A 27,041-nucleotide genomic window follows, 5' to 3' on the forward strand; every position below is an offset into this window, starting at 1 on the left:
TACAAAATCCACGGTTTACCGAACAATAAAGGAGTATAAGAAAACGGGAGCTGTAACTCCTTCTAAACGTTCGGGGGGTATCGCAATTTGACGAAAGCACAAAAACGTCAATTCGTCAAATTATTCACAATTTTTTCTACTTCAATGAACTTCCCACTTTGGACAAAATCTTAAAAGAAATTAATAGTCGTGAGGATTTACCACAAATGTGTCGTTCATCTTTATATAAATTAATGAAGCAAATTAATTTTAAGTAAGTTGTCTTTTATTTATTTTTGAATGTGGTATTAACATGTACATGCATTCTTTACAGATATTTAAAGCGCAGTTGTAAAAGTGTTCTAATTGAACGTGACGACATAATAAGATGGAGACGAAAGTATTTAAAAGCTATTAAACAATATAGGAACGAAGGACGAGCCATATATTACTTAGATGAAACATGGTTAAATGAAGGCCATACAAAACAGAAAGTGTGTGTGTGGACTGATGATAACATTCGTACTCGACGGCAAGCGTTTGTGGAAGGATTGTCTACCGGTTTAAAAAATTATCAAAGTCCTCGTGTGAGATCGAAGGGACTTCAGCGCATTTTTGTGTGGCAGATCAGTGTTTTATTAGCCAATATTGACTCCACCATCAATAAGATCTTGCCGAAAGCTACCACGTTCACTTTGTCGGTACTATTTTCTCACTTACCGTGCACTCGCAATTCGCGTTTGAAGTTTTGACCACCATCAGTAAGATCTCGTCGGGGGTTACCACATTCCCTTTGTCGATACACAGTTCCGACGTCCCGTTCATTCGTAATTCCCATTTTGGTAGATTTCGCTAAAATCCCGGCATAAAATCGTATTCAACTTTTGGGTACTTCACATAGCTCGACCTTCTATTAGTGACACGAGAAAGAGAGACCGCGATTCGCGCTGTAAGAAACTTTTGGGGTTTCCAAAGTCAACTACCCCTCGAAGCGCGCCGCGCAAAAGGTGGTTTATTTCGCCCCTAGGAAACAAAAACAAAATTCCGCCACGCAGGAGTTGTGCGCGTTGACAAGATCTTCCCGACGACACCAATTTGAAAACAATCGGAGAAAAACTGTAGAAGAAGATAGATAAAAACTGAAAAATCTCCAGGTTAGTATAATACGCTCGGGGATGGCGTCCAGATGTCGTCGACTCCAAATCTTGTAGCCCCATCCCTAACGTTCTTAATTACACGGCCCCGATAGTTACATGTACACTCCTTGTCTTTTTACAAGCGTTTTTCTACGGGTGCGCATTTACTGCCAGCCAGCCAGCCAAAGTGAGATTAAAAGCTACTTTTTACAAAAAAAAATTTTTGCAAAAATGCGCTAAAAATCCTTCTGGAAAAGGGAAACGTCTCATTATTTTACATGTTGGCTCTGAGAACGGTTTTGTAAACGAGGGTCTACAACTTTTTGAAGGAAGAAAAACGTTCGATTATCACGAAGAAATGAATGTGGAAGTGTTTGAAGAATGGTTTGCATCTTTCTTAGTGAAAATTCCTGAAAATGCTGTAATTGTTATGGACAATGCACCATACCATAGCCGAAAGCTAGAAAAGATTCCCACATCGTCATCTCGTAAAAGCCAAATGCAAGAGTGGGTATTAATCAGGGTATTAATCCATTAAAGGCTGTTATAAATTCATTGTTAATTAATTGTAAATAAATAAATCACGTAATTAAATTTACTTTACAATATATTGTATATGTTTACATAATAATTAAAATTTCTTTTAAGTCAAATGTGTATCAGTAAAGTGTATTAAAACACCCTAAAAATGATCAAACACCCCATTTATAATGTATGCCTTATGTAGTAGGCAACCCATAATGCACATGTGTACGGATATATCAATATACTTAAAACAATTGCCCAAAAGTTACTAAATTTAGTAACTTTTTTCGGATGTAAATCAGACTTTTCAATTTACTCCTCTTAGTTTAAAAACAGAGTATAGTGCCGTAACCGCACCTACGATATCCTCCTCACGAACAAACGCTACAGAAATAATCATTTTCGCGAGTAGGGCGAATTGCGCATTCTCGCTGTACCTCCGCAGTACATTTTCGGCCACCAAACGCTTTCTCAGGTTCTGCATAAGGTAAAAGAGGCAACCGTGTAACCGTGGGCCAGAGGAAATATATCGTTCATCGCCTGGTGGATTCCAATTTCGTAATCAACCGAAATTGTCTCTGGATTGAAGTCTGGCCACATATCCCGTAGCATGCGGAAAAGTCGGAGGTATGTTTCACCTCTCTTATTAGTTAGGAGACAATAATAGGAAAGACTCAGGTCTCATTCTTTCTCGCCATAATAACAAAAATTTGGCTGAATAGCGATGGTGACAGAAGGAACGTACCATCCATGTGTATATGCCGCATAGTATTACTCCATCGTTGGTGGGACTCCCTGCCGAACACCAAAATCCGATCGGCATCATTTTCGCCAGAGTCCGCCAAGAGGAAGTTCTCGTATTCTCCCGGGTTGAACTCGTACCTCCTCATCTCCTCGGGTAGTCTTATGTCCTCTCGTGTTTCTGGATTGGCTGGAGCTGCTAGCCGTTTCCTTCTTTCGCGCCCAATTCTACTGCGTGATGCATCACGGCTGGGAAGAATTCCGTGCACGGCAACTTCAACCCCTTCTATTGCTCTTGCACGAATTTGAGAAGGATGCGTAGACCGAAAAGAATGAATGGTGCGATCTTCTACGTAGATCCAAAGACGAGCCTGCATCCTTGCGAGTGGTCCGGTGGCAAGTCGACCGTGTCCCTTCTTGGTATTGGTCAAATGCCCAGGAAGATAAACGGTTGACCTGAACGTGGGCGGTAACCACCGTGGTCTCTTCGTCTGATCCCAGATCAGCCTGTCTGCTCTCGAATGTGGCTTGGGTAATGCCGAGAACATAGACGGCACTGTCATCCAGTTAATAGACGACGCGGGTGTACTCAACCCCTTTTCTAACATGAACGTTCCTCAGTTCCAGAATGCAGAGTCCTCCGCCCTCACGCCCACTGACGAGGTGGAGCAGTTCAATATAGACGGGCCAGCCAGCCAACGATAGTGCTGCCTTTCACCTGCTCCCAGTATTGTTGCCCAACAGGTCTTACGAAATCTGCCTTAGCATTTGACTCACATGTGCTTTGGCTACGACAATATCGGTCTATATGCCGAGCGGTGGTGGTGCTCAGAGTTATTGGACGTGTATGCAGATAAACCGCCCGATCCTTGAGCCATTTCCAGGCGGTAACAACCCTCGTTTCGTGAACTTGGATAATCCTAATCTAGAATGGCATAATCGGGTATGTTGCTCTGGGGGCTGGCGCCACCCTCCAGGCCAATGAAATATGATACATATGCACTTAGAATAAAAGAAAATATATCACCAGTTCCAAAATTTGGTATTGCGCATGCGCAGCGCCAACTTTCTTATTTATGAAAGCATTTGGTATTCAGACGGTCGACCCAATGAATATAAGACTTGTTTGTGTTTTACATATTATGGCGTTATACTGTTATCATTTCTAAAGTCGTTGATAGTTGCATGAATTGTCAAATCTGTGAATTTTGTGTTACTTTCATATTCATCCTATTTTTAATGTCATACAAAATCTTGTTCATTATATTATGTAATAGTGTGTTCGTTTTCAACACCTTCCGATAGTTGCAAGAATGCTGCGATGCATTAGAGAGAAAAAAACCAGCGCCGTAGGATACTTACGATCTTGTAAAGAGGCCCTGCCAACATGGATATATACTCCACATATGGCATGGAGCCCGCACACAACTTAGGATTGCCATACCGTTCATTTCAAGTTACCAAGCTTGGAGCCAGTCACCAATGATAGTTGGGAATTGTCAATGATTGAGACAGTCCACAAATAGTAAGAACTTTAAAAGTTTGGATTCTTGTTCGCAACCATGGTTGATCTATGAAGTGTTCGACATACTGAAACAGCATATCAATATTGTGTTGATTATCAGGACAGATGCGCCCTAGATTATTCAATTCGATACTTCATTAATACACCAGTGATTATGCCTGACGGTCACTTGTGGTTGACACGCCTCAGGATACCATCCGAGATATACGTCACACAGTTGATTGGTAGCATTATCAACCACATTATTATCACTTACATCCAGCTGAAGGCCCCAAACTGCTCGTTTACGACGCGTATTCTGGGTGATGACAAAAAATTACTTATAGCTAAGGTCTAATGATGGATATAACTATCAGAAATCGATAACCTACAGAAAACGGAATTTAATTATAAGGTTTCAACGCAACCAGCCTTTCAAGGATGTAAACATTTACCTCAGCTAAAGTTAATCTAAATTTTACTTGTGTATTTGTATTTTTTCGTAGATGTTCACATTTCACATTTATAGAAATTTTTATAATTTTAGAATTACTATTTTGTATAGTTTTTGAGATATTATATACCTACCCTCCCATTTATTAGTTCAATTCGTAAAGTAATGTATGTAGTTATTTTTTTTTTGAATTTTTGACACTGTATTACATCATTAAATAAATAAATATAATACTCGCCAGGAGAGAATACCGGCCACAGAACATCTGATGTCAGTCAACAATCGTATGGTTTAATATGAAATATTATGATTGTAGATCGGTATCAGGTGATCTGTGACCTGCATTCTCTCCTGGTGAGCATAATATGTTTACTATACTGTTACGATAAGCTGAATCCAACATTTCACCTGTTGACGCACTATCCAAACATAATTAGACAATCAGGACCACTAAGGAAACTGCGGTGCTTCAGATTCGAAATCTATACCTCAGAGTAAGAAATAAAGATAGAGATGCCTTGATGCCTGCTATTATCTCGTCGTGTTGACAAACAATGCAGTAAGCGAACTTGTCACATTTCACGAGATCATTTTTAAGGGAATATTAATAAATAATAACGCACTTGGAAGGATCTAATAGCTATTTCTAATTTTGACATTTAAACTAAAGTAATACTTTTCATCGCCAGTTGCGAAATGTTTTACTTTTCACAACTGGCCAACTAAAAAAGTTGATATTTACTTTTCAGTTATTCAGGGATTATTTTCACGATTGAAGCCAGCACCTCCCGAAGGTAAACAAGTCTTTTTATGGGACTTTTAGATTCTGGCGCTTCAAGCTCTTTTATAAATTTAGACATCTCAATTAAATTATAAAATCTTATTTTAAATTTATTAAACAAACGACTTCTTGTATGGTAGCAAACAGCTCCGATGCATATTCTATTGGTTACATGGTTACATTACTGCGCCAATCTGCGATCGTACTATTCTTTTGGATTTACTGGTGATTCCTAATTTAGTAACTAAATTCTGGGAGTAGATTTTTGGGATAGGATGGGAATTATTCCGAATATTACCGGTGACTGTTGTCACTCACTGTTGTAGGAGCTCATTGGTATGTGATTAATAATGGAGTTCAAACTACTAAGGACCCCACTCCACTCTCACCTTCGCCTATTGTCACATGGCAATTTAATCAAGTATCAGATCTAGCTAAATCAGGAATATATGATGAAGTAGAGCGATTAGGCCATGGATTAATGCAACCGTTCGAGCGAGAAGCTATTGGATCCTATATCTTCTTCCGCAGCACAATTACCTGTTTCTATAAATAAAAAGTATGATCAATGAGGACATAGTTGAGAACTTATCTGGCTCTATATATTATTATTATTATGTTACCCTTTTCCACTGGAACTCGATTTTCTCTCAGGCAGCTCTCAGTAGAATATTCACATATCCAGATTCTTTCCTGAAGAGAGACATCATAACATAAACACAGATCGTATTATGGTGTGCTACGGTGGCTATGATGGCCAATCTTTGTGATTGGAGTACCCGAAGGCCCTGGGTACAGGTTGCACAGGCCTTTAAAGAAATAAATATGGACATCCAATTCCAGCAGATGACTGTGGATGAATTTACACAGCTGACAAGAAATGATGAGAGGATTTGACAGTTTCTGGCCCGATGAGAAGATGATCTCAACTATGTCTTAGTCTATGTTTGTGTATATTCTTATCCTCCTACTAACCATGGGGAAAACGTGGACCGTATAGAAACCATGTTAGGGGTTTCTCTGGAGCGATAGAAGAAAATAATATTGTGAACTTTATGACCACAGTTCTTTACCCACATGTGCCACAGCCGCCCTCGACTCAGGATATGGACTGCATGCACGCGCGTTTCTTGTTACGTGGATCGCGCGAAGACACTTAAACGTCGTCGGCTCACCGGATCGCACCGCTGCAGGCGACTTACCGCAACTGAACAGTTCCTCAAATTGAACACATATGAGGTACTAAAACAAACCAGTTTTTAAACCACTTTTTTCAGCTGAAGTGGGCATCATATTTATATACAGTGCCAATCAGGCGGAAGAGATCATGATAACGGCAAATTTAATTCAATCACATTCAGTGGCGTATCGAAGCGAAATTTTTCACAATTAAGATTTGCGGTTAGGTGTTATTTTTAGCGCATTTTCATGTTGGAAGACGCTATTAGGGCCACTTTATCCGTTGTGTTAACTACTCCTACAGCTTTCAAGATATTTAGTTCGTTCTTTTTTTAAATAATAATAATAAAGGTCTTTATTGTGTTTTCCTGCCACGCAAGATATAAAAGATATTCGGTAGCTTATGCTCTGGCACCTTAACCAAGAAAAATCTTGTCAACTTTCTTATTTATAGATAGTTACTGAAATTTTAACCACAGATGCTTCTAATAAAGACAAGTATATTGTGAAATTGTACGCATGCGCAAATTATGCAATGTCAGCATTCTTATTTGGCGATTTTGAAGAATATTTATGCCAGAACTTTTTTCCTTGGTACACAAGGCTTTTACATCTAGCGTGTGGAAAATCTGATGGCCCATTCACATTCTTCGAAGAAAGTACCCACAACGGGAACCGTCATTTTCGACCGTTTAACATAGGGGAAATGAATTCGAAATTTGCCATTTTCAGTTTTTCGGTGATATTTTTAAAAATTTCAAATGCGTTTTTTTGGTCACAAGAAGGGACAACTTCACTTCCGTTTAATCTACACTGTATCTCTCACTGTTACAGAGATCCCAATGGCGAATTTGAACATAAACGTAAACTTGTCACAGGGGCTAGCCATCGGTCAATTTAAAATGTTCTACATAATTTGTGATTTTATTAGACGAAGAAAAAGAATTCGATAAAAAGTATAATGTTTATTTAATCTTAGAAACAAACAGTACGAGTAGGAGGACTAGGCGTGATACTTATCTGTAAAAATGCCTTTTAATGTCCGCTGTAACCCCAATATCACCTTCACGAAACCTTAATACAATTGAAGGCTGCTCGATGAGATTCAGTAATTTTTGCAAACACTCATTCAAACTCAGAACATGGTGGTAGTAGGCAGATGGATCAAAAGCAGTTGCGATGAGCCAGTTAGTGACCCCACAGATCCTTTTCTTCGACCGGTACACGCTCAATTACTCCTTCAGCTAACCCCTTGAACACCGATCATATCTTCCTTCATGTTTAAGCTTCTTTGTCGTAATTTGCAATCGTTTTAGAACCAAATTCTTGTTGTCGCTCAGAGGGGAGTGGTTTTCAATCCAAGGTAGTTGAAATTCGTATCGTCCCTCGCCGTTAATGGAAACAGTTTTTAAAAATTCCGTATACATTGCCTCTTCATGCTACAGCGTTTTATGAGCGATCGGATCCTTTATTCCCAATACATCTAGGAACCATAAATCCTTCACGTCACAGCTACTCACGTACAACGACATCGTTGCTACGGTCGCATCTACACGTACTTCTTGGCGAATTGAGCCCATAACTTTCCAACCTAATAATGTTTCAAATGTAATTAAACCATATTGAATACCTGACGGCGACCCATTAACAATTTCCCAACAACATCGGCACCAATAAGGATTGATATCGGGTCGTCACTATCCCACATATCGGTCAAAGTGATACTAAATTTCTGTAATTCATAGAACCATTACACGAAAAATCACTAAAACTTCGGACAGGTCTCCCCCGAAAAGCATATGCGTAAACCTATAGGTTCATAACATAATTTATTAGCCAATTTTTTTTAACACATAGCACTTCTGTGTACCACTGTGAATGAGGACGCGGTCAATCGACTCACCACTATCACTATAAACTGTAAAAGGAACAACTTAATTTCACACGACACGTCTTGAAACCATGTCCAAACTTAAGGCACTTAAAACATGCATGTCTCTCTTTTACACACTTTGATGGCTCGACAAGACATTTCTGGCTTTAACGCAGTTTTCACTAGTACGTGCTTTTGAATCACACTTTTCGCAGCCAACAGACCCATCGCTCTACGCACATTTTTCTTGGAATCACTTTTGGTTTTTGGCCACTGCGATTGCGACTGAAATTCTCATTTCCTCGTTAACTTCACCCTCAATAAATTCAATAAGATGGGCGAGTCGATCTTTCCTCGGAACCGACGCATCATCTTGGTCCGCGGGTCCATCTCGCCCTGTATCACTACGTTGCCACGAACATAACAAATCTTCTGGTAACTATGACTCGACTAACGGTAAAAGCATTGCTGTGGTAACTACTGAGGATTCTAGGCATCTCAAATGTGTCACTAGCGTATCATACAAAGTTGAAAGTGAAACACTGTTCATCGGGTTCATCGTTTTTTGTAACAAGAATTGAAGTTCACCCACGTACACTTCTATTAATATTTCCTCTTGACCAAATCGATTTTTTAAACCTTTGAGGGTTTTTTTCATAATTCGCGGCAATTAATGGATAACTCTTTACTAAATTGTCTGCTTCCGAGCCAGGCACCATAGCTTGATTTAAATACTGAAATTTGAATCTCACCTAACCTCTTATTCTCATTAACTGTCTTAAAACAATTCCAAAAGGATACCAATTATCGCCACTAAATTTCACGAACTTCATCGTAGCCAGCTTTAACTTTAGCGGGTCGCCAGTATTGGATACGGGCGGAATACCGCCTTGAACGGGGCTTGCACTTGACATACGCCTTATACCTTTGCCTTCATAAACTTATACTCGTCAGCGTCATACTCCTTTTCTAATTCAGCATCGGTTGCGCTCTCCAATATTGACTATTGCAGGTTCTTGAAACGCATCCAATGCAGATGACTTATTTTCTAACGTTAAAAATGTTACATTTGAGTCTGAGGTGGTCCTGCGTCATCAATATATTGAGTGCCTTCTGACGCCTATACGAAAAACTGTTATTCTTTCCGCTTGATCCATTTTTCGCTTTTTATAATACACAACACGAATAGCATAATGATTTTAAAACAAGTCCTGTTACGGTCGCCAAATGTTTTATTACAGGTCGAGTAAACATAAAAAAGGAATTTGATAAAAAGTATAATGTTTAAATCTTAGAAACAAACAGTAGAAGTATAATTATTAATACCCTACGAAAGCCGGTCGGTAATTAACTTACTAACTAACTTAAACTACTGTACTGGGTATCACCCATGTACCTGTGTAACAATAGAAGACTAATTCTAAATAGTAAAACGCCGCCGTCAACTTTAAGGGACACTGATTTATAAAATAAACACGAAGCGATGCAACGGCCTAAATTCTTAGTTACTTGCATGGAATACAACACCTTCTTTGCCTTGTTCAGCAGTGGGATAAATGCTCTAGAACTGGAGAATTTACCGCGGGTCGGAATTCATTTGACTCCGCCTAGTCAATAGTCATCAATGAAAAATCATTCTTCAAATTCGTGTAGACTGTTCATCGATCTAATAATATAAGAATTGATTCATAAAGTAAACGAATTACTTGTTCATTGTCCTGACGAACTCGTTCATCGGCCCAAAATTAATTCATTAAGTTTCTTATTCACGTTTAGTTCAGTGACAAATTTATTCAGACATGACCTTTATACAACTCTCGGTATGTAAAATAGGAGCAATTTTCCAATGTCAGTATTGACAACATGCAAGTTAGTCTTATTTGGTTTACCACATGGGAAAGAATTTACATCTCCCTATCTCTAATTTGACCATAAACATTTTATGCAGTAAATTAAAATACTTTTATGTATTCATAAATTTTACATTCCGAAATATGTACTTTGAAATAACCAAAAATAAATTGAGTTGGTTTTGAATATACTAACACAAGTTTATATAGGAAAAGTTGAGAATAACACAGAACTGTTATTCAACAAATTGTTACAATTTCAATTTCGAACATATAAAGCTTCCTCTACAAAAACAGCTCTTAAAATTCTTACAATTTATATTGGCTGTAATTTTGATTACAATTTTATGCCGCCTTTTACGTAACATTGACTAAGACGGACGAAATGGAATTATAAATTATTATATCTTTGTTACGGGAATTGTAAATTATGAGAAACATTACGTCCTCCCATAAACCATTCTCATTATTCGTCACCTTATAAAAGTAATATGTTTTGTTACATTTTAACTTCACTTTAGAAACTGCCGCGTTAGTATTCATACGAACAATACTAAATAAACTCGCATAATGTAGTTACTGTAAAATAGTACTATTAATGAAAACACTTTTCGACGTTCTACGTCCGTTTTTTGTGAATAAGTTTTCTTTTTTGAAATTCTGCTTCCTACGTGAATCGAAAACTGATAGTTTAATGTAAGAACATATAATGGTATTAAGATACGAGAGAGAATCTGAATGAGGACAATTTACAAATTGAAAATAAGATGATCATGTTTTTAACGTGGCTGCTGATGGGCTGATCAGAGTTTGGGATACTCCTCGAAAGTTTTTAGTTCTCTGATCACGCTTTGTTTGGGAGCTTATAATTAAAAAACCATGGCAGATGTTGGTTTTTGAAACTGAGAAATACAAACAAATTTCCTTGTGGAGAGGTAAGATTTAAGTTCTGTATAAAAGTATAGGATGTTACCTCAAAGGCAGTAAACATTTTTCGATGAAGTTTTTGAATTCTGGGTAGTTTACGGTCGGATGTTACGTAACCATGATAACATTGTGCTTTAAAATTATATTAAGGCTAGACAGTACATGATTTTTATATCAGAACGGCGTATGCAAAGTTGCCTATTCTTAAATCGACTCTATCCTCTCTAAGCTAGGTGACGTCGAGGGCCCGCCGAAGCATTCTCGCTCGAGAGGTAGCTCGAAGACAGGTGGTCGTCTCCGGTTGGTAGCCTTAGTGTATCTGTTGATTCGCCTTAATGGGCGTCGCGTCTCTGTCTCTCCCGGTCCTCGCTCTCCCTTCTGGAGACCACTTCCGTCACCAGCTTTTGCACGGCGTTCCAGCCTTCCGTGTGTTCAGCATAATTGGAACCACCGTTTCCGTTGTCAGGTGTTCGCCAACTTCTACTTCTGCTACTAATCTGCGCGCGTGCCATCTCACGCACTCCAGCACTACATGTCCTGGGTGGTCCAAGTTTACGCAGTCTGCGCAGGATGGGTTTGGCCGTTTTCCGAATCGGTGGAAGTAGCTTGCATTCTCACCGTGGCCAGACAGAAACTGGGTCAGATAGTAAACGACTTCGCCGTACACCCTGTTGGTCCATTCCCTGACGTCCCTTATCACTGTCCGTGTCCAGGATTCCCGCTTTTCCCATCGCTCATGCCATCCGTTCATCAGGCTGTCGACATCCCAGTTCTCCCCTCTCGCTTTCGCCGTGATCCCAACTGGCGGCAACCCGGCTATCACCATGGCGTCATCCCGGTGTACAGTACGGTATGAACAACATACTCTTAGCGCAAGCAGCCCCGTGATCTGGTCCGTTCTGGCTATCACCACACCCCACTTTGTGGTCTCGCTCCATACTTTCGCCCCATATGGTTAGTGCTGCCGATGCTACCACTCTCCGCTTAAGAGTCCCTAGCGCCGCCCGTGTTGGGCATTATTCGAATAAGTGCCGTATAGGCCCTCAAGGCTTTGTCGCACGCGTATTTGGCGTGCTTGATGTAACTCAAGTTTTTGTCGAGCATGATCTCTAGCACCTTGATGGTAGGCTCTGCGGTGATCGCCTGACCGAGCACCTCTATCGTGGCGTCCATAACTTGCCTCCTGCCGGTCATCATTGCCACCTTGGTTTTTTTTGGCACTAGCTAGATGGTTTCAATTGTCCGCCGGAGGTTGGCAATCGCCAAGTCTTTGCTTCTGTGTCTCACGATCACTGTAAGGTCATCCGCGAAACCTACCACTTTAACGCCTTCGCCGTAATCCAATCCAAGCACCCCGTCATACACCACGTTCCACAGCAGGGGCCCGAGGACCGACCCCTGTGGCACAACCCGCACTCGCGTCGAAAGTAAACAGTGTACCGGAAGGTTTGGTAGCTACCACCTGCCTCCCACTCGGGTAGTTTTCCACTAGACGCACTAGCTGTCACTCAACACCCAAGTGCTTCAAGGTGGCCACTATTGCTTCCCTACACGCGGAATTGAAAGCGTTTTGAACGTCCAATGACGCGACCAAGCATGCCTCTCTGGTCCTTCTCGTACGATTGCTGGCATCCCGCACTTCTTCTGGGATCTGGAGTACCGCGTCCTCGGTGGACCTCCCTCTCCGAAATCCGTATTGATACAGTGACAGCTTGTCCCCCACTTGTTCGATTATTCTTTCTTTGATGAACCTTTCTGCAATTTTGCCCCAGAAGTCCAGTAGGCATATTGGCCTGTACTTCCCAGTTGCCTTAGGTACCATGACCAGATTCGCCTTCTTCCACCGCCCGGGGTAAACCCCGGTCTCGAGAGCCTTGTTGATGATTTGGGTCCAAATCCAAGGATACGACTGTGCAACCCTCTTGACGATAACCGCAGGTACATTGTCGACCCCGGGGCCTTATTTACAGGTATCGCGGCTGCGCTTTGCCGGATTTCCTCATCGGTGACGGGAGCCATTTGAGTATCTCCCCTCTCGACCTCTAGCCGGATTCTAGGGTGTGTCGGAAACAGTCTCTTAACCGTATCCTCGTAGGCCTCGTCAGTGAGCCCTTGTGGAGTGCTTTGTTTTCCTATCCTTTTCAGAACGATTTGGTAGCCCCTTCCCCACACGTCGTGGTCCAATTCGTCGCACAACCGTCTCCACGCTGCTCTTTTGCTTTCACCAATTAACTTTCTTAGCCTAGTCCTTGAGATGGTCGTACTCGGCGACCGCTCCCCCACTCCTCCGGCGATGCTGGAGCTGCCTTCGTGCCCTGATGCACGCACGTCTTTGTTCCGATATCTCTTCATTCCACCAATAAACAGAACGTGGCCGGCTCGTCTTCTTCTTGGGAATGACCGCGTCGCAGATGGTCGTTAGAAATGCCTCCAAAATTCCCTCGTCCCAAACTCGTTGCGGTAGCGTTTTGCGCAGCCTCTCTTCTAGTAGCTCCGAGTTAAGCCTATTTGAGTTCCATCCCCTCGCTTGTACCCGCCTGGGTGCTGGGCTTCGAAAACGCCACCCACGTTATATACCGGTGATCGTTCAGGGTCTCCACCTCCTCGACCTTCCACTCGCCCACTACGTCCACCAGCGCGTTAGACACCAGAGTTAGGTCGATGAAAGGGTTTAGCCGTCCCCTTTCGAATGTATTGACCTTCCCATCGTCCAGCAGCACGAGATCCATCCCTTCTGCCCATTCTTGTATTATAGTGCCCCTGCGGTTGAAAGCTCTCGAACCCCACGCTGGGGACGCGCCGTTATAGTCTCCCGCGACTATAGTCCGTACAATCCCCCCTCGGCGAATGGCCTGCGAAAGATTGTCAAGCGTGGCAACGAGGTCTATTTCACTAGCGTTAGGCGACAGGTACACGCAGTACAATACTATATCCCCGAAGTCCGCCCACATAAATCCTTGTCCCTGACCAACTGCACGCACGTGTACCCGATTAGTCGTGAAGACAATTGCCGCCTTACCCGTGAGGTCCCGTAGTAAGGGGCCTACCGCCCTCCCCGACACCTCCGAAATCACTATCACCTCGCGCGCCCTTTGCACGGCTAGGTCGTGCGCATTTTTACTGTTATTAGTGTTTATCTGAAGCACTTTCACCATTGTTATTTGTCGCACCCGTCTCCGGCTCCCGTTGCATTCGCACTAGGTGCTCCGCCGTCTCTCTACACCGGTGATCTTAGCTGCCTCGATTTCCTTTCGCTTTGTTTCGTAGTTACACCTTCTAGTGTAGGCCCTATGTCCTACTCCGAGACCTGGGGCCAGCCCCTCGCATCTTTGACATGTGGCTTCCAGCTTACAGTCCCTCGCGTAGTGCCCGGAGTTCTCGCAGTTAAAACACTGAGCGCTGCGGTCCTCTCCCTTACATTGGGCCGAGATGTGTCCTGGCTCCCAGCATCTGCAGCGTATCTGGTCCACGTTAATTTTCACCCTGCATGAGGCCAAGCCCACTCGCAGGTATCCCTGCCTAGCTACTATAACGCGCAAGCAGCAAAATGCAAGGCACTACAAAAATACCATGTGCTTCATAAATAAAACACACGCCGCTGACCGGCCAGCTAGCTCTGTGGACCAAATAGCAAACAGCGGAGAGAGAAAGACTAATGTACAGGGTTGTGGGTAACAGAATTAACTCAATTGGTAATTGGCACTTATAACTCCTCGATCCAGCCTAGGTCGTCAGTACTTACTTTTGGTCGCTTCAATTAAAATCTCTTGGGCGCCACCTAATTCCAAGTTAAGTTTCGCTTGCCACTACCGGAACTAGGAAAGGTAGCTTTAGCTTTAAAGTAGGCAACTGATAACCCACCAAAATAAGTGTTTATTGGGTGCAAATGCACCTGCATACGTAACACCAACACAAAAGTTATGTTCCCCAAATGGGAATAAAAAAAAAATCAATAAAGTATAATAAACACGTTATGTAAACACTAAACAACCCCAAGTATAAGTGTTGAAATAATTATCCCAAATTCCAGGGTTTACATAAAATTCCCCCAATGAAATATTACATAAATTTAGTAGCTGAAACTAGTTCACACCAAAAATCTTGAAAGTAGGTCACCCACTACCGTTGCACAGTGATTGAGTTTAATGGGTTAAATTGACAGTGGATTGAATACCTTGATTGGTAGCTTGTAGGGTATCGAAGTTTAAATCATAGTATAGAGCTCTGTACTTCACAGGTGATTTACTTCACATGAGTAAATGCAGTTAATTAAAGCAAATTATTCCCTTTCAATTTCAAGCGTACTAATTAAGAGTAATATGGTTGGCTCTAGTGTGCGGCCAGTTAACATTTACCACATAAGTATGGGTTAAACGAAATGCAAATACACAAAGGCAATAGTTTAAACAATAATAAGATATCACCACTACGATAGGTAGGTCTCTGGTTCCTAAGATTCCTGGTGTACGTGTAAACGGCTAACGGTTTTCTATGTACCGCAACAGGTGTCAAAAGGGTTGGTGTCCGCAGTATCTGTTTGGCTGCGCCTTAGAGATAGTAACGTTTCAATGGCAGATTTTACAGTACACGGAACTCCTGCATGTTGTCGTTTAACGTAGATGTGTTTCGCTTAGAGAGTACGTAGAAGCTACGGAATCGTTGGACTTTGACTCCTTACAAGGACTCTCTTAAAGCAGAGAGTACACACAAAAAAAGAACTTCGTTAAAGTAAGGTAGCCTTCTTATACCATAAATACGATGGATTCCCCGATTAAGGTGGCTTGAAATTCCTCCAGTACAAAAAAAAATTCCTTACGGAAGTTTGTCCCCAAGCATTAAAACGAAACTGCTTGGTGCAAACATTAATTTGGGTTGATTTGGTTAAAAGATGCTTTCGCAAGGGTGTTCGATCCAAAATCAACCACTGGAAGATATAACAAGCACCCCCAATTCGGGATCACAAATCGACCGTCTTTCTAAAAGCAGGTGGCGAGAAAAAAAAACGCTAACTTTCTTGTTTCCGGTCACGATGCAACCGACGACGAATAATTCCAACCAACCACGAGAGCCGATGGATATGTCAATACCATAAATGGTAATATCTAATGCTTATCGATAAAGGAAACGAATTTAAAACCAATGACAGCAAGGTATCGAATTACAGTCAACTGACGTCATTGATCGGTAGATCGAGAAACTCAAACGGGCAGGCAACACAAAAATATAAAAGTAACTAGAGAATTGACATATTGGTTGCACTCAACGATGCGCGAACATGTAATACAGGGTAATGGAAATAGAAATATGACTACAAAGGTTAATACTATTTTGAACTGTTACACTACACTCTCGGCTGCCTCTCTGTTAAGGTGAACAAATGCCACCTTCTGCCCCTTTCCACCGTGATCATATTCTTTATTCTGCACCTGGCGTTGGGGTTGATTCGTAGCAAGGCCTCTAATACCTCGTCCCCGGTTGTTATCGCGTCCAGGTCCCTGACAGAGAGGGTGCAATTATCTTCTAAAAGCGCCACCTCTCGATCGCTGATGCTTGCCTTGATCTTGTTGAGTACTGCCTCAGCTTTTCCCACTCCCTTCTCTACCCGGAGGAGGATGTGGCCGTTCCTCGTCTTCGTTATGCTTTCAATCTTCCGCTAAGCTTCATTACCGCCTTAAGCTTAAACTACCGTATTTTCTATCGATAGCGTTATCACCGTTTTGCTGGCGTGAATTTAACACCCCCGTTAAGTAACAAAGATAAGGGCTTAACTTTCAATTACGTTGATTAAGGGGGGGGAAGTATATTCTGTTCTCCTTGCTTTTCCGCTTTTCTTTCCCCTAGACACCGCTAATTGATTTGTGCTTTGTTGCTTTATTCCCTTTAGGAAATTTACCGTCAGGGCCGTCGGCCATATTTTGTTTTAGGTAATCCGGAAGTGACCGCCGCCATTTTGTGGTGAACCCTTACCGATCCCTGGTACATTCCGTTCTCCACTTGAGAATACCCGGAGGCTTTCCACCCCGTTCCGAAGAGACCGCCCCTTTTCCCAAGACTTTGGGGGTGCAGATTTAAGTCTTGGTAATTGAGCTTTCATCATTTAAGATACCGGTTGTCTTAAATCGACCGTTCAAACGAAAATTGTGGGGTACTTCGACGCAAATCGTCAACTCACTATGAACCCAAACAAGTAACAAGGTTTTCGCCCTAAGGCGAGTAACCTCAGCGCATTGTCCGTAAATTGATTAGTACTTTCCAAAAGGCCACAGCTATGTGCGCTACGTTTTTCTTTACTAGAAGCAACTATGGTTAAAATTCAATGAAATACTAGTATCTTCATAAATAAGGAAGATGGCACTAATTGCGCTTACGCACACCTAATGTTTGCAATATCAGATGTTTGTCTTTAACGGAAGCATCTGTGATTAAAATTTCAAAGAGATATCTCGATAAATAAGACAGTTCATATAGCGCATCCTGCGCATGCGCACATTAGTCTGATGTTTACAATTTACAATAAGTTTACTTTTACTAAAAGCATTTTTGGTTGAGAAATATCTCCATAAATAAGAAAGTTGGCATTGCGCAGTTATGATTTTTGCTATATGCGATATGTTTGCCTTTACTAGAAGTACCTATGGTTAAAATTTGAACAAAATATATTAATTAAAAAAGTTGATATTACGCAGCCTGCGCATGCGCAGTTTACTCGCCAAGATTTTCCTTGGCTCAGGTGCCAGAGCTATATGCTACCGAATGCAAAAAGAACGAATGAAATGCCTTGAAAACTGTAGGAGTAGTTAAGGCCTCGGACAGACGGACAGAGAAAGTGGCTGCAGTAGCGCACCCAACTGAAAAATACGCTAAAAATACTACTCTTCCTATCTAAACGAAACTTGTAAATCGTATAATTAATTAATTATTAAAGAAATAGTTCCCGGAGATTTGAAGTATTGTGGACTGCCTATCATTAACACTTAATTTTCGCGTTCTCGAGGTAAACTTTTAAGTCTTATTTATAAATGAAGTTGAAACAATTTCCAAAACTGCTATAAGTTCGTAATGTTAATATCTAGGCAATAACACACAAAAATTTGTTTCCTTTTTTCCATTTCAAAATATATTGTGTAGCTAAAGTATTGATCGTTCACAGGAATGTTCGACCTCTTTTTCATCTTCACTCAGAATTTAGATATCGTGAAAAAGAATTCAAGGGCTTACGTAAAAACAGGTCAAGTTACAATGATTATCGTTTGTTTGTTTCGAATTTTTTTGAATTGGCAATTTTATTAGCAAATATAATAGGAATTAAGTGGAATTTGTTTAAAACTTGCTTAAATTACCCATTAAAATTGTCAGTATTCGTCGGTCTACGCCGAATATGAAGAAAACGCAAAGGCAAACTTCAGAAAATAAAGCGAGTCAAACTGAAATGCAAATGCCAAGAATCGGCGAGACGGAACAAATTATTAGTTGAATTTCCTCGTTGCTACATAATAGAAAGTAAATAGTGCCTACCACAAATGGACATAAACAAATATTTCAGTCTCATAAAAAAAACAACCGACATTGGTGTTCCCCAGGGATCGGTGCTGGGTCCCATATTATTTTTCTTTTATATAAACGACATTTCTCCACAATTTGACTAGCTGCGGACCATCGACCGTCGATCTGTACTGCCATTGTGCGGACGTGCTTGCGAACCGAACTATACAATAAGAAATCACCATGTAAGATCCAAAAAGCAAAAATGCCAAATTTAAAGTAAATTTTAAAGTAAGGCACTTTGCGTCACATTACGTCTCCCATTGAGCCAACTGCCCAAACTTGTAATAAAATTCTCTGCTTGCTCTCTGCTCTGAAGCTGAACGTGAAGATGTGCTATAATGACTGAGGCGCTGAAGATTGCTGAACAGTGAAAAACTCCATATTCCCAAGTCAACACCACTGCCAAATGAGGAAGTAGATTTTCCATTTTATTTTGTAGGAGACGAGGCATTCCCATTACAAAAATATCTGATGCTACCATACCCTCAAAGAGTGTTCGATAATGGAAAACGAATATTTAACTACAGATTATCAAGGGGGCGTAGAATGTGCATTTTCCTATCATCCTAACATCCAAATTTGAAATTTTTCAAAGGCCAATTTATTAGTATTACATGCATAATTTTCTCCTCCTAAATGTATTGTAACGGAAATGCTCCAGAATTCTCTGGAATTTTCTACGCGCGCGATAGTGGAATTTGTAGGAACATTCGAGAATGTACTGGACTTACATTGCTTGCGTGTATAAATGGTTGCGGACCGAACATCGCAGTTAGTCTACTATCGAACGAGATCGAGTGCGAACGAAACATAGAGCGCGAAAAGCTGATATAAATTTCGAAGTGTGTGATATAAATGATCGATATAAATTGCACGGATTTTATAGTGTTTTAGTTTTTGTTTAATAAATATTGATATAAATCGAACCAGAATTTTCTAAATAACGTTACAGTATTCTTGAGTCGTGCACTTACCTAAAAGAAACAGTAAAAGCACTTTTCAAGTAATCGTCGAATCATTAACAGGCTTAATGAAGCATACATATACGGTACGCTCCTAGTATAATAATTAATACATATAGGTAACCAATAATTCAATATCTTGAAAGAAAATTAACACAATAATTAAAAAAACGAGGCAAATGAGGGTAAGAGGAATACAATACACCTGTGCACGACTGCCGTGGTACAAACGTCAAGCGTAGAGAAACGTCAGAAACTCTACGACAGGCTAGAGTACGTCACAAGCGGTAAGTACCCCTCTCGCTCCGCTCCCACAAACTGCTGCGACTGAGGTAACGGTTTAGTATACGGGCCGTGAGTATGAACGGCGCCTAATCATAATAATTATAATATTAATTAATACATCTGGCGAACGAAACTTGTAAAAAGATGCATTTATACCAATTCATTAAATACCTTTAGATTTACTTGCAATGATGGCAATTGGATATGACATCTGACTGATAAAATCAAACATGATGAAATACGAGGGCTATCCACAAAGTCGATAACGTTTTGCTCTGTAGCCACTAAGAGCGCAGCTATCGCGTGTCAGAGCGCTCCTCAGCTCAGGCTCAGTGGCTGACCACATACAGAAAGTCGAACTCTACAAGTCTGACGCTTTCAAGTGGAAAGTGTTCTCTTAGCCACCATACAGTACGGTTTTTGTCCCTCATGCGTTTCCAACAATGAAACCTGACTTGCGACGCAGCGATTTGAAGACAGTATGAAACTGCGAGTGAGCGTGACAACCTGGTTGGTGGCAGAATTCTATGACGCTGGAATTTCAAAGCTAATTTACCGCTAAAGTGTGGCGACTATGTCGAAAAGTAGTATTATAGTGTCCTTAAGTACCTTCAAAGGTACAGAATAAAATTGTTTCTTGTACTTTGTTCTTTTTTTCTATTTGAAAACATAGTAAAAGAAATTACCTTGCGTGTGTTCAAAAATAAGTATTATACATTATCTTTTAGGTAAAATGATCAGGAGAATATACATACTAATATTGAAATAAACATCGTGTGCAAAATAATCAGACATTCAAACGTATGACAAACACACTAATAACATGGCTATAATTTCCAATAAGTAGAATATTCGAAAGCAACGCGGAACATTGATTTGAGATGAAATTTATTCAATTACATACAAGTGATAAATCATAAAAGTAGGTATTTGTCAAATCATTCAATTCACTTGAGCGACGTGTAGTCGTTGTCGTTATTGTCGCTAGTGAGCGTGGGAGTAGAAGCAGGCGCTCGTATTTACCGCACCCGAGCAAACAAAGCCTGATGAGCCCTCATATACTACCAGTTCAATAATTTGTAGACGAATTACCTTTACTCGGAAATTGTGTTTTATCATCGTTACAGTTTTCCGCTTCATATACTATCGATACCGTTCTTTTAAAATTCTTAAATGCGGCCCAATTTAATTTCTTCCATTAGGAAATAAAATTAGTAATCGAATTGTATTCATTAAGAGGGATGGAGTTGGAGGAAAAATAAAATGAGAAAATAAAAAGTCGTATTAGTTCTTGTCGGATCATCAGGCGATGCCCGCGGGTATAATCCGGATACTTTTTCTAACAAGGTGGATGCAAGTTTCAGGACGATTGTGGGGAATCATGACCGTACTTTATTTGTTTCCATTAGAATATATTGCGGAAAATAGGAAATATGTGGAAAAAGCTTTTCACTGTCTTGCAGTACGAGCGAGGTACCAAAAGAACGATAAATCAACAATGTTATTACTCGATTAAAAGAATGGCGAAACTTTACTTTCGAGCCTTTTGTCCTCTTTTGAGATAAAAAATAATTAAGAAACCATTTATTGAGTTTGGTGTGTTTACGCCGTATCAATCTCCCTTAAGTGAAAATTGTCACGCTATTAGAAAATTGCAAATATGAGCAGACATTATTTTAAAAATACTTTCTACACTTTTACACAAATATAGCTGGTAATGTTGCTACCGCAATGTGAATTGTTTCATCGTACAACATACACAATATCTTCGTAATGATCGTGTTATTCAATCCTTGCCGGATCTAGACTTTTTTAGAGGTTTATATCGGTAATCAGTTGTAGGTTGGAACCACTTAACCAAAACCCCAAGTGATGACGTGATCATTAAACGCGTTAGAGCTCTTTCACACTATCCGTTTTTTTAACGGACCGGTGAAATCACCGGACGCAAAACGGATAACCATTCACACGTTTCCGGTGAATTTGTTTTTAGGTCTCTAGACTCTAGTTGAATAGTTGTAGTAAGCAGTTGTCAATTATACTATGGACGAAGAACGGAAGAAATTAATGATCATGTATTTGGTTTACCGTCCACAAAGGCGCAAGAGTCGCCACAGAAGATTTTGAGTGCAAATAAAAAGCTTGCAATTCGGTTCATAAATGGTCGAGATGCGAAAAGAGCACTGTGAATGTTGAATCGAGTAGACTCAACTTTTGAAATTGCGTATTATATGGCTAAACCTATGCCCATATTGTTTTTCATGCAATTCTGTTCATAACTAATGGAGATATATTGAAAGGACCTTCTTTATTTTTTGGCCGACAGTAGCTGCGAAAAGTTTCGGATACAGGGTTGTCGTAGAATACCAGGTCGCTGAAGAAGTTAACTGACTGATTAATACCCTACCTGTAGCCGTTGGAATTACCCTGCGGAACTTCTCTGGCCGTGGTTATTTCAGGGTATATGTGATTTTTTGATATAGTCCCAGTTGATGTTTGCAAATTCGCGAATCTGACGATTACGCCTGGATTTCCCTTAAGAGTGTCGACTAGGGCGCTGTTGCTCCTGGCGAAATTCCGTTTGGACCCATTTAGCGTTACAAGAGACATCCGGTCACTTTAGTGACGAATAACATTCCAAGCCCAATCCTGGTGATTTCAGGAACATGTGTTGAGTTTACAGTGGTACATTAGAAGTGAATACTCCATTTGTATAGGATTTTTTGTTGTGAGGTGCAAGTAGGGATCAATAACGCTAACGCATACATCATACTCTCTCGATGACTACCGATGATTTGGGCAGCATGCTAATAGACTTGGTGGTTCCCTCCAAGTTTGATAACATGTTGAACCTACTAGCTGTTAGGTTACGTATTAAGTCTCGCGCACCTAAACCACGAATTAGACAAGGCGCACATTGAGACACACGCAACACAATCTACGGCACCACACACCTGGTGTTCTGCGGAAACACCTATAAATTGAGCACAAATCTTTTGCAGATAAAGCGCATTTTTTAAACCGAAATACCTTAATAAACAGTTGGGCTGGCGTTTATAATATTTTGAAATTACCAATGGATATATGTTTTTTCCAGACCTCCTAATTTTTCTTTGTGAGTACCCTCCTCCGACAATCCGCTCTTATATCAGGGATTATAATCCTTTAACGATAAAGAGTCGAGGAGAAGGACTATGGTTGGTAGAAGTTGATTCCTTTCATCACAGTACCACGAAGGATATAATCAGCCCCCTCCCCCCTATTTTGATAAGGGATAAGAAAGAAGGGCGGTAGTTTGTAGAAAATAGTTCCATATGTTGGGATGTTTAAAATAAAATCAAAGATAAAATACTCCCCCCAACCACTCATACCATGAACGGTAGAAAGTGTACCCCCCCCCTCAAAAGTTTTGCTAGGAAACATTAAAGGCATGCGTTGCAAAATCTGAGTTCAATTGGTTGTCGCATGTAAAAGTTATGCACGTTTAACTTGGAAAAACAGTAACTCAGGACCTCATTCATAGATTTTTTCAATAGTTTTTTATCCGGGGGGTAACACCAATTTCAACCAAATTTCACAGGGGTCAAGGGGTGGGTGGGTCCCAAGATACTAAAAACCCCGCCGCAATTATTTATAATAAATAATAGCTAACAACAAATTTTATACAATGTCCCGTTACAAAAATGAAGATGGCGATGTGTGTAAATAAATCAATAATCTGATTAATCATGTGCGCAGGTGCAATTCTACCCAGTGGCCACCACGTTACGGTAGACAACATTTCACTTTGCACCTGCTGAAAAAAACAGACACTTCACCTTCGCTTCGTCGAGAAGACACCCGACTTCGTTTTAGATGCCAGCGTCAGGTGAGAGTATCGAAAACGAGGAAGACTATAAAGTGTTCGTTCTCTATTACAGCAAAGAAGGGGACCTTCTTCGAGGGATCTCACCTGGACGTCCCAATCGTGTGTCGATTCGTTGCGTGCTGGCTCATGGTTCACCATCCGAAGAAGAGGTTTATCATGGAAGAGCTGCAAGTTTCGTCCAGGACCTTCGTCGACTGGAGCAGTTTCTGTCGAGGTATGTATGGATTATTTAACACGTCGTTCTGTTCTTTTAGGTGGAGAAGGAGTAACCGTCGAGACCGACGAAGCGAAGATCGGCAAGAGGAAGTACAACCGTGGGAGAAGAATCGAGGACCAGTGGATCTTCGGAGATTACGAGCGAGGCTCGGGCAACGTTTTCATCCTTCCAGTTCCGGATCGAACCACGGATACCTTGCTTGAGCTTATACGAGAGCACATACGACCTGGTACGTAGCAGACTGCGATGCTTATTTTAACGTTTACATTTTTAGGCACCACAATCATTTCCGATTGTTGGTGCTCTTACCAGTGTTTAGGTACCGAAGGCTTTCGTCACCTCACTGTTAACCACAGCTTGACCTTCATGGATCCCGACACAGGCGCGCACACCCAAAATATCGAGAGGCTGTGGAGAGACGTGCGAGGAGGAATTCCAGGGAGGCGCATATGTCAGGGTATCTTGCGGAATTCTTCCTCGAACTCGCCTTATTCATGAATTCATGCGAGCTGCTGCCGACCTCTATCCACCTTCCCCTGTTCCTATCGGAGAAGATCCCGAGGAACCAGTGGCAGGACCGAGCAGTGCACCGTGATTTCATATTATCGTCAAATTGTAAATTAATACGCTTCAATTTAATCGCCTATTAATTAACAATCATTCTTTACAGGTTCCTTTTTCCGTTTTCACTTGCCAAAGGAAACCCATTTCTTTAATGACATGTACCTTTATCATGTATTGTTATTTAATAAAATAATTGTGGTACATACATATAGTATATTTATTGTACACTTAACCTAGCCAAATTAGCAGTGTACAGAATAAGTTAAAGAAGTCTTCTCAAGAACATTCTCTAGGTTAAAGGTTTTTTAAGAACCTCGTCTAAAATTTGCATTATGAGCAAGTACACATTCACCTTTAAAATCCTAGCCCTACTTGTGTTAAACAGATGTGCTTAAGAAGTTGCCTACTTGCTTGGGTTAAGTTTTATTAAGAAATCATCTATATCGCCATTAATTACAATTAGTCAAACAAAAGTAGCGATATTAAGCTTATAAAGATATTTCACTTTGATCTGTGCCTAGGTCGGGAAGAGGATTTCCATAATTAAACAGTACATTAAAATTATTGAAAAATGAACACATACGCCACAATTCTATCATTTTCTTCAAAAACAGCCCATTTTCTGCACTTTTTGAAAATTTTTTTCGAAAAATACGCTACCCCCCGGATACGAAACCGGTACCTCGATTATTTTTTCCACCTGGTGTTGTTGGTTAGTACATGGCAAAAAATCTTTCTGGCAGAATTCAATCGTGACGAGGGATGGCTAATCCCTCCTCACGGTTGAAATTGTTTAGGTGTTTTCAAAATCTCGATGCCCTTGCGAAATTTTCTTTGGCAGAAAGGGGATGGGATGGGATGAGAATGCTCAGCAACCGGGGATTTAGAGCTATGATGACCTCGAAAATGTCGTTCGTGCTCGGAAACACACTGTAGCCAAACAATCGTTTGAGATAATTTCAATCCCGATAACAAAAATGAAGTGCACGAGTGACTTCCAGAGTTTACAATCAAATAGAGAAACTGTAATTTAAAATCTAGTTACAAATACGCATTTGTGTATTATTCAAATTGTTACATAATTATGATTGATACTGAGGGTAGCGCCAGATGCGCGTTACACATGATTGCAATTTTCCATGCCCTAGTAAGCATATTTATTCACTAATTTTATAATATGCGAGTGAATGAGCGAAATTCAATTTTAATTATAAATCTTGCCCCTTGCTATTTTCAAAACAACAGTAAAACGTAAACGACGTTATATGTACACGCACAAAAAATGAACGAAATCCTTTTAAGAAATTGCTTTGCCACTTTTTCACTTCTACAGATGCTTTTTCAAAGGAGATATACATCAACAACTCTTTAGTGCAGATAATGTATGCGTATTAGGGCACACGTGGTAGATCCACAAAAGATAGGACGCACTTTACTAGATTGTTTCACGATGGATCAATGCGATTAGATTCTATTCTAAGTCAATAAAACTGTGTGTTGTTTTGCACTTCGATTTAAATCCATTTTAAGTGATCGAATACTTCCAAGCGCTACCATCAAAGAGTAACGCCACTGTTACCCCAATATTCTATCAAATGAGAAAGTCGAATTAGTACGACGTCCATATTATTTCACGATCGGTGAAGTGTAATGTTAGGTTCTATTAAAACTTTTGGATCTTGAACATTAAAACATTCGGTATTGTGCTGGATTGTGTTTATCTACGACTATAGTGTATTATTTTATGTGTAACACACACGCACATAAGAGCATTTTTAGGAGCGTGTATCTTTTCACAAGACCTCTACAATTCCACTGTATAGTGCAGTTCTACATCTCGAATTTATAGACGTTTATAATGTTTAAGTTACAGTTAAAATGCTCTTAAATATAAATACATAAACATTATATAAACTAATAGACAAATACAAGCGACAGAAATATCACAGATTACAAGAAACAAACAAATCATAGATCATAAAATATTTCACATATGGTATTTTCTTCTTTGGTGAAGAAATTTTTTTCTCTCCTATCTAGGGCTTTTTCGTCTAATATTGGCGAAGATGGATGTTTCGTCCCATTGTAATTTTAATTGTTCCTTAGTATTTCGTTTGTCCTATTTTCCACTTTACTTCGTTACCCTCCGTTTTCCCTTCCAACTTACTTAAAAGCAAGCCTGCGCGGAAAAGGAGGGAATCGAGAAGGGTGGATTGTAGGGACACCGCGTTAGAAAACCATAGAGTTCGTTCAAAATTAAAAGAAAGCACAAGCCACCAAACATTTTTTTAAAAGAAAAGTGCGCGAAAAATGGCAACAAGAATGGAACCAATCCAATTCAAAACTTAGAGAAGTCAAAGCTACAGTGGAACCATGGAACGACACACCTATAAAACGACGCCAACAAATGATAATGTCGCGACTACGAATTGGGCATACGGCGATGACGCACAATTATTTATTAAATCATAGCGCACCACCCCTCTGCGACAGGTGCACGGTATGCTAAACATCGTGAACACCGACAAAAACATAACATAAACAATAACTTAAATACACTATTAAAAGGTTCAAAAAACGTTATTCAAATTATGAACTACTTAAAAGACATTAAGGTTACCTCACAGATCTAAGGATATCTACATGTACCA

General features: G+C 40.4%; 2 protein-coding genes across 2 annotated transcripts; one reads left to right on the plus strand and one right to left on the minus strand.

The window, feature by feature from the left end:
* Positions 1–11,343: 11,343 nt before the first annotated feature.
* On the minus strand, positions 11,344–11,775 carry LOC116160025. Its single transcript, XM_031473142.1, has one exon. It carries the CDS (start codon positions 11,773–11,775, stop codon positions 11,344–11,346), a length of 432 nt encoding a protein of 143 aa, XP_031329002.1.
* Positions 11,776–23,668: 11,893 nt separating this feature from the next.
* On the plus strand, positions 23,669–24,403 carry LOC116168438. Its single transcript, XM_031484273.1, has 2 exons — positions 23,669–24,055; positions 24,101–24,403. Exons 1-2 carry the CDS (start codon positions 23,830–23,832, stop codon positions 24,322–24,324), a joined length of 450 nt encoding a protein of 149 aa, XP_031340133.1. The 5' UTR covers positions 23,669–23,829; the 3' UTR covers positions 24,325–24,403.
* Positions 24,404–27,041: the final 2,638 nt, after the last annotated feature.

Source organism: Photinus pyralis, unplaced genomic scaffold, assembly GCF_008802855.1.
Source record: "Photinus pyralis isolate 1611_PpyrPB1 unplaced genomic scaffold, Ppyr1.3 Ppyr1.4_LG1, whole genome shotgun sequence".
Classification (NCBI taxonomy): domain Eukaryota; kingdom Metazoa; phylum Arthropoda; class Insecta; order Coleoptera; family Lampyridae; genus Photinus; species Photinus pyralis.

Coding starts and splice junctions, on each gene's coding strand:
- LOC116160025 (XM_031473142.1), bottom strand. CDS start 11,775: ATGGTGATAGCCGGGTTGCCGCCAGTTGGGATCACGGCGAAAGCGAGA.
- LOC116168438 (XM_031484273.1), top strand. CDS start 23,830: ATGGATTATTTAACACGTCGTTCTGTTCTTTTAGGTGGAGAAGGAGTA. Junction 24,056..24,100: donor ACGAGAGCACATACGACCTG/GTACGTAGCAGA, acceptor TTACATTTTTAG/GCACCACAATCATTTCCGAT.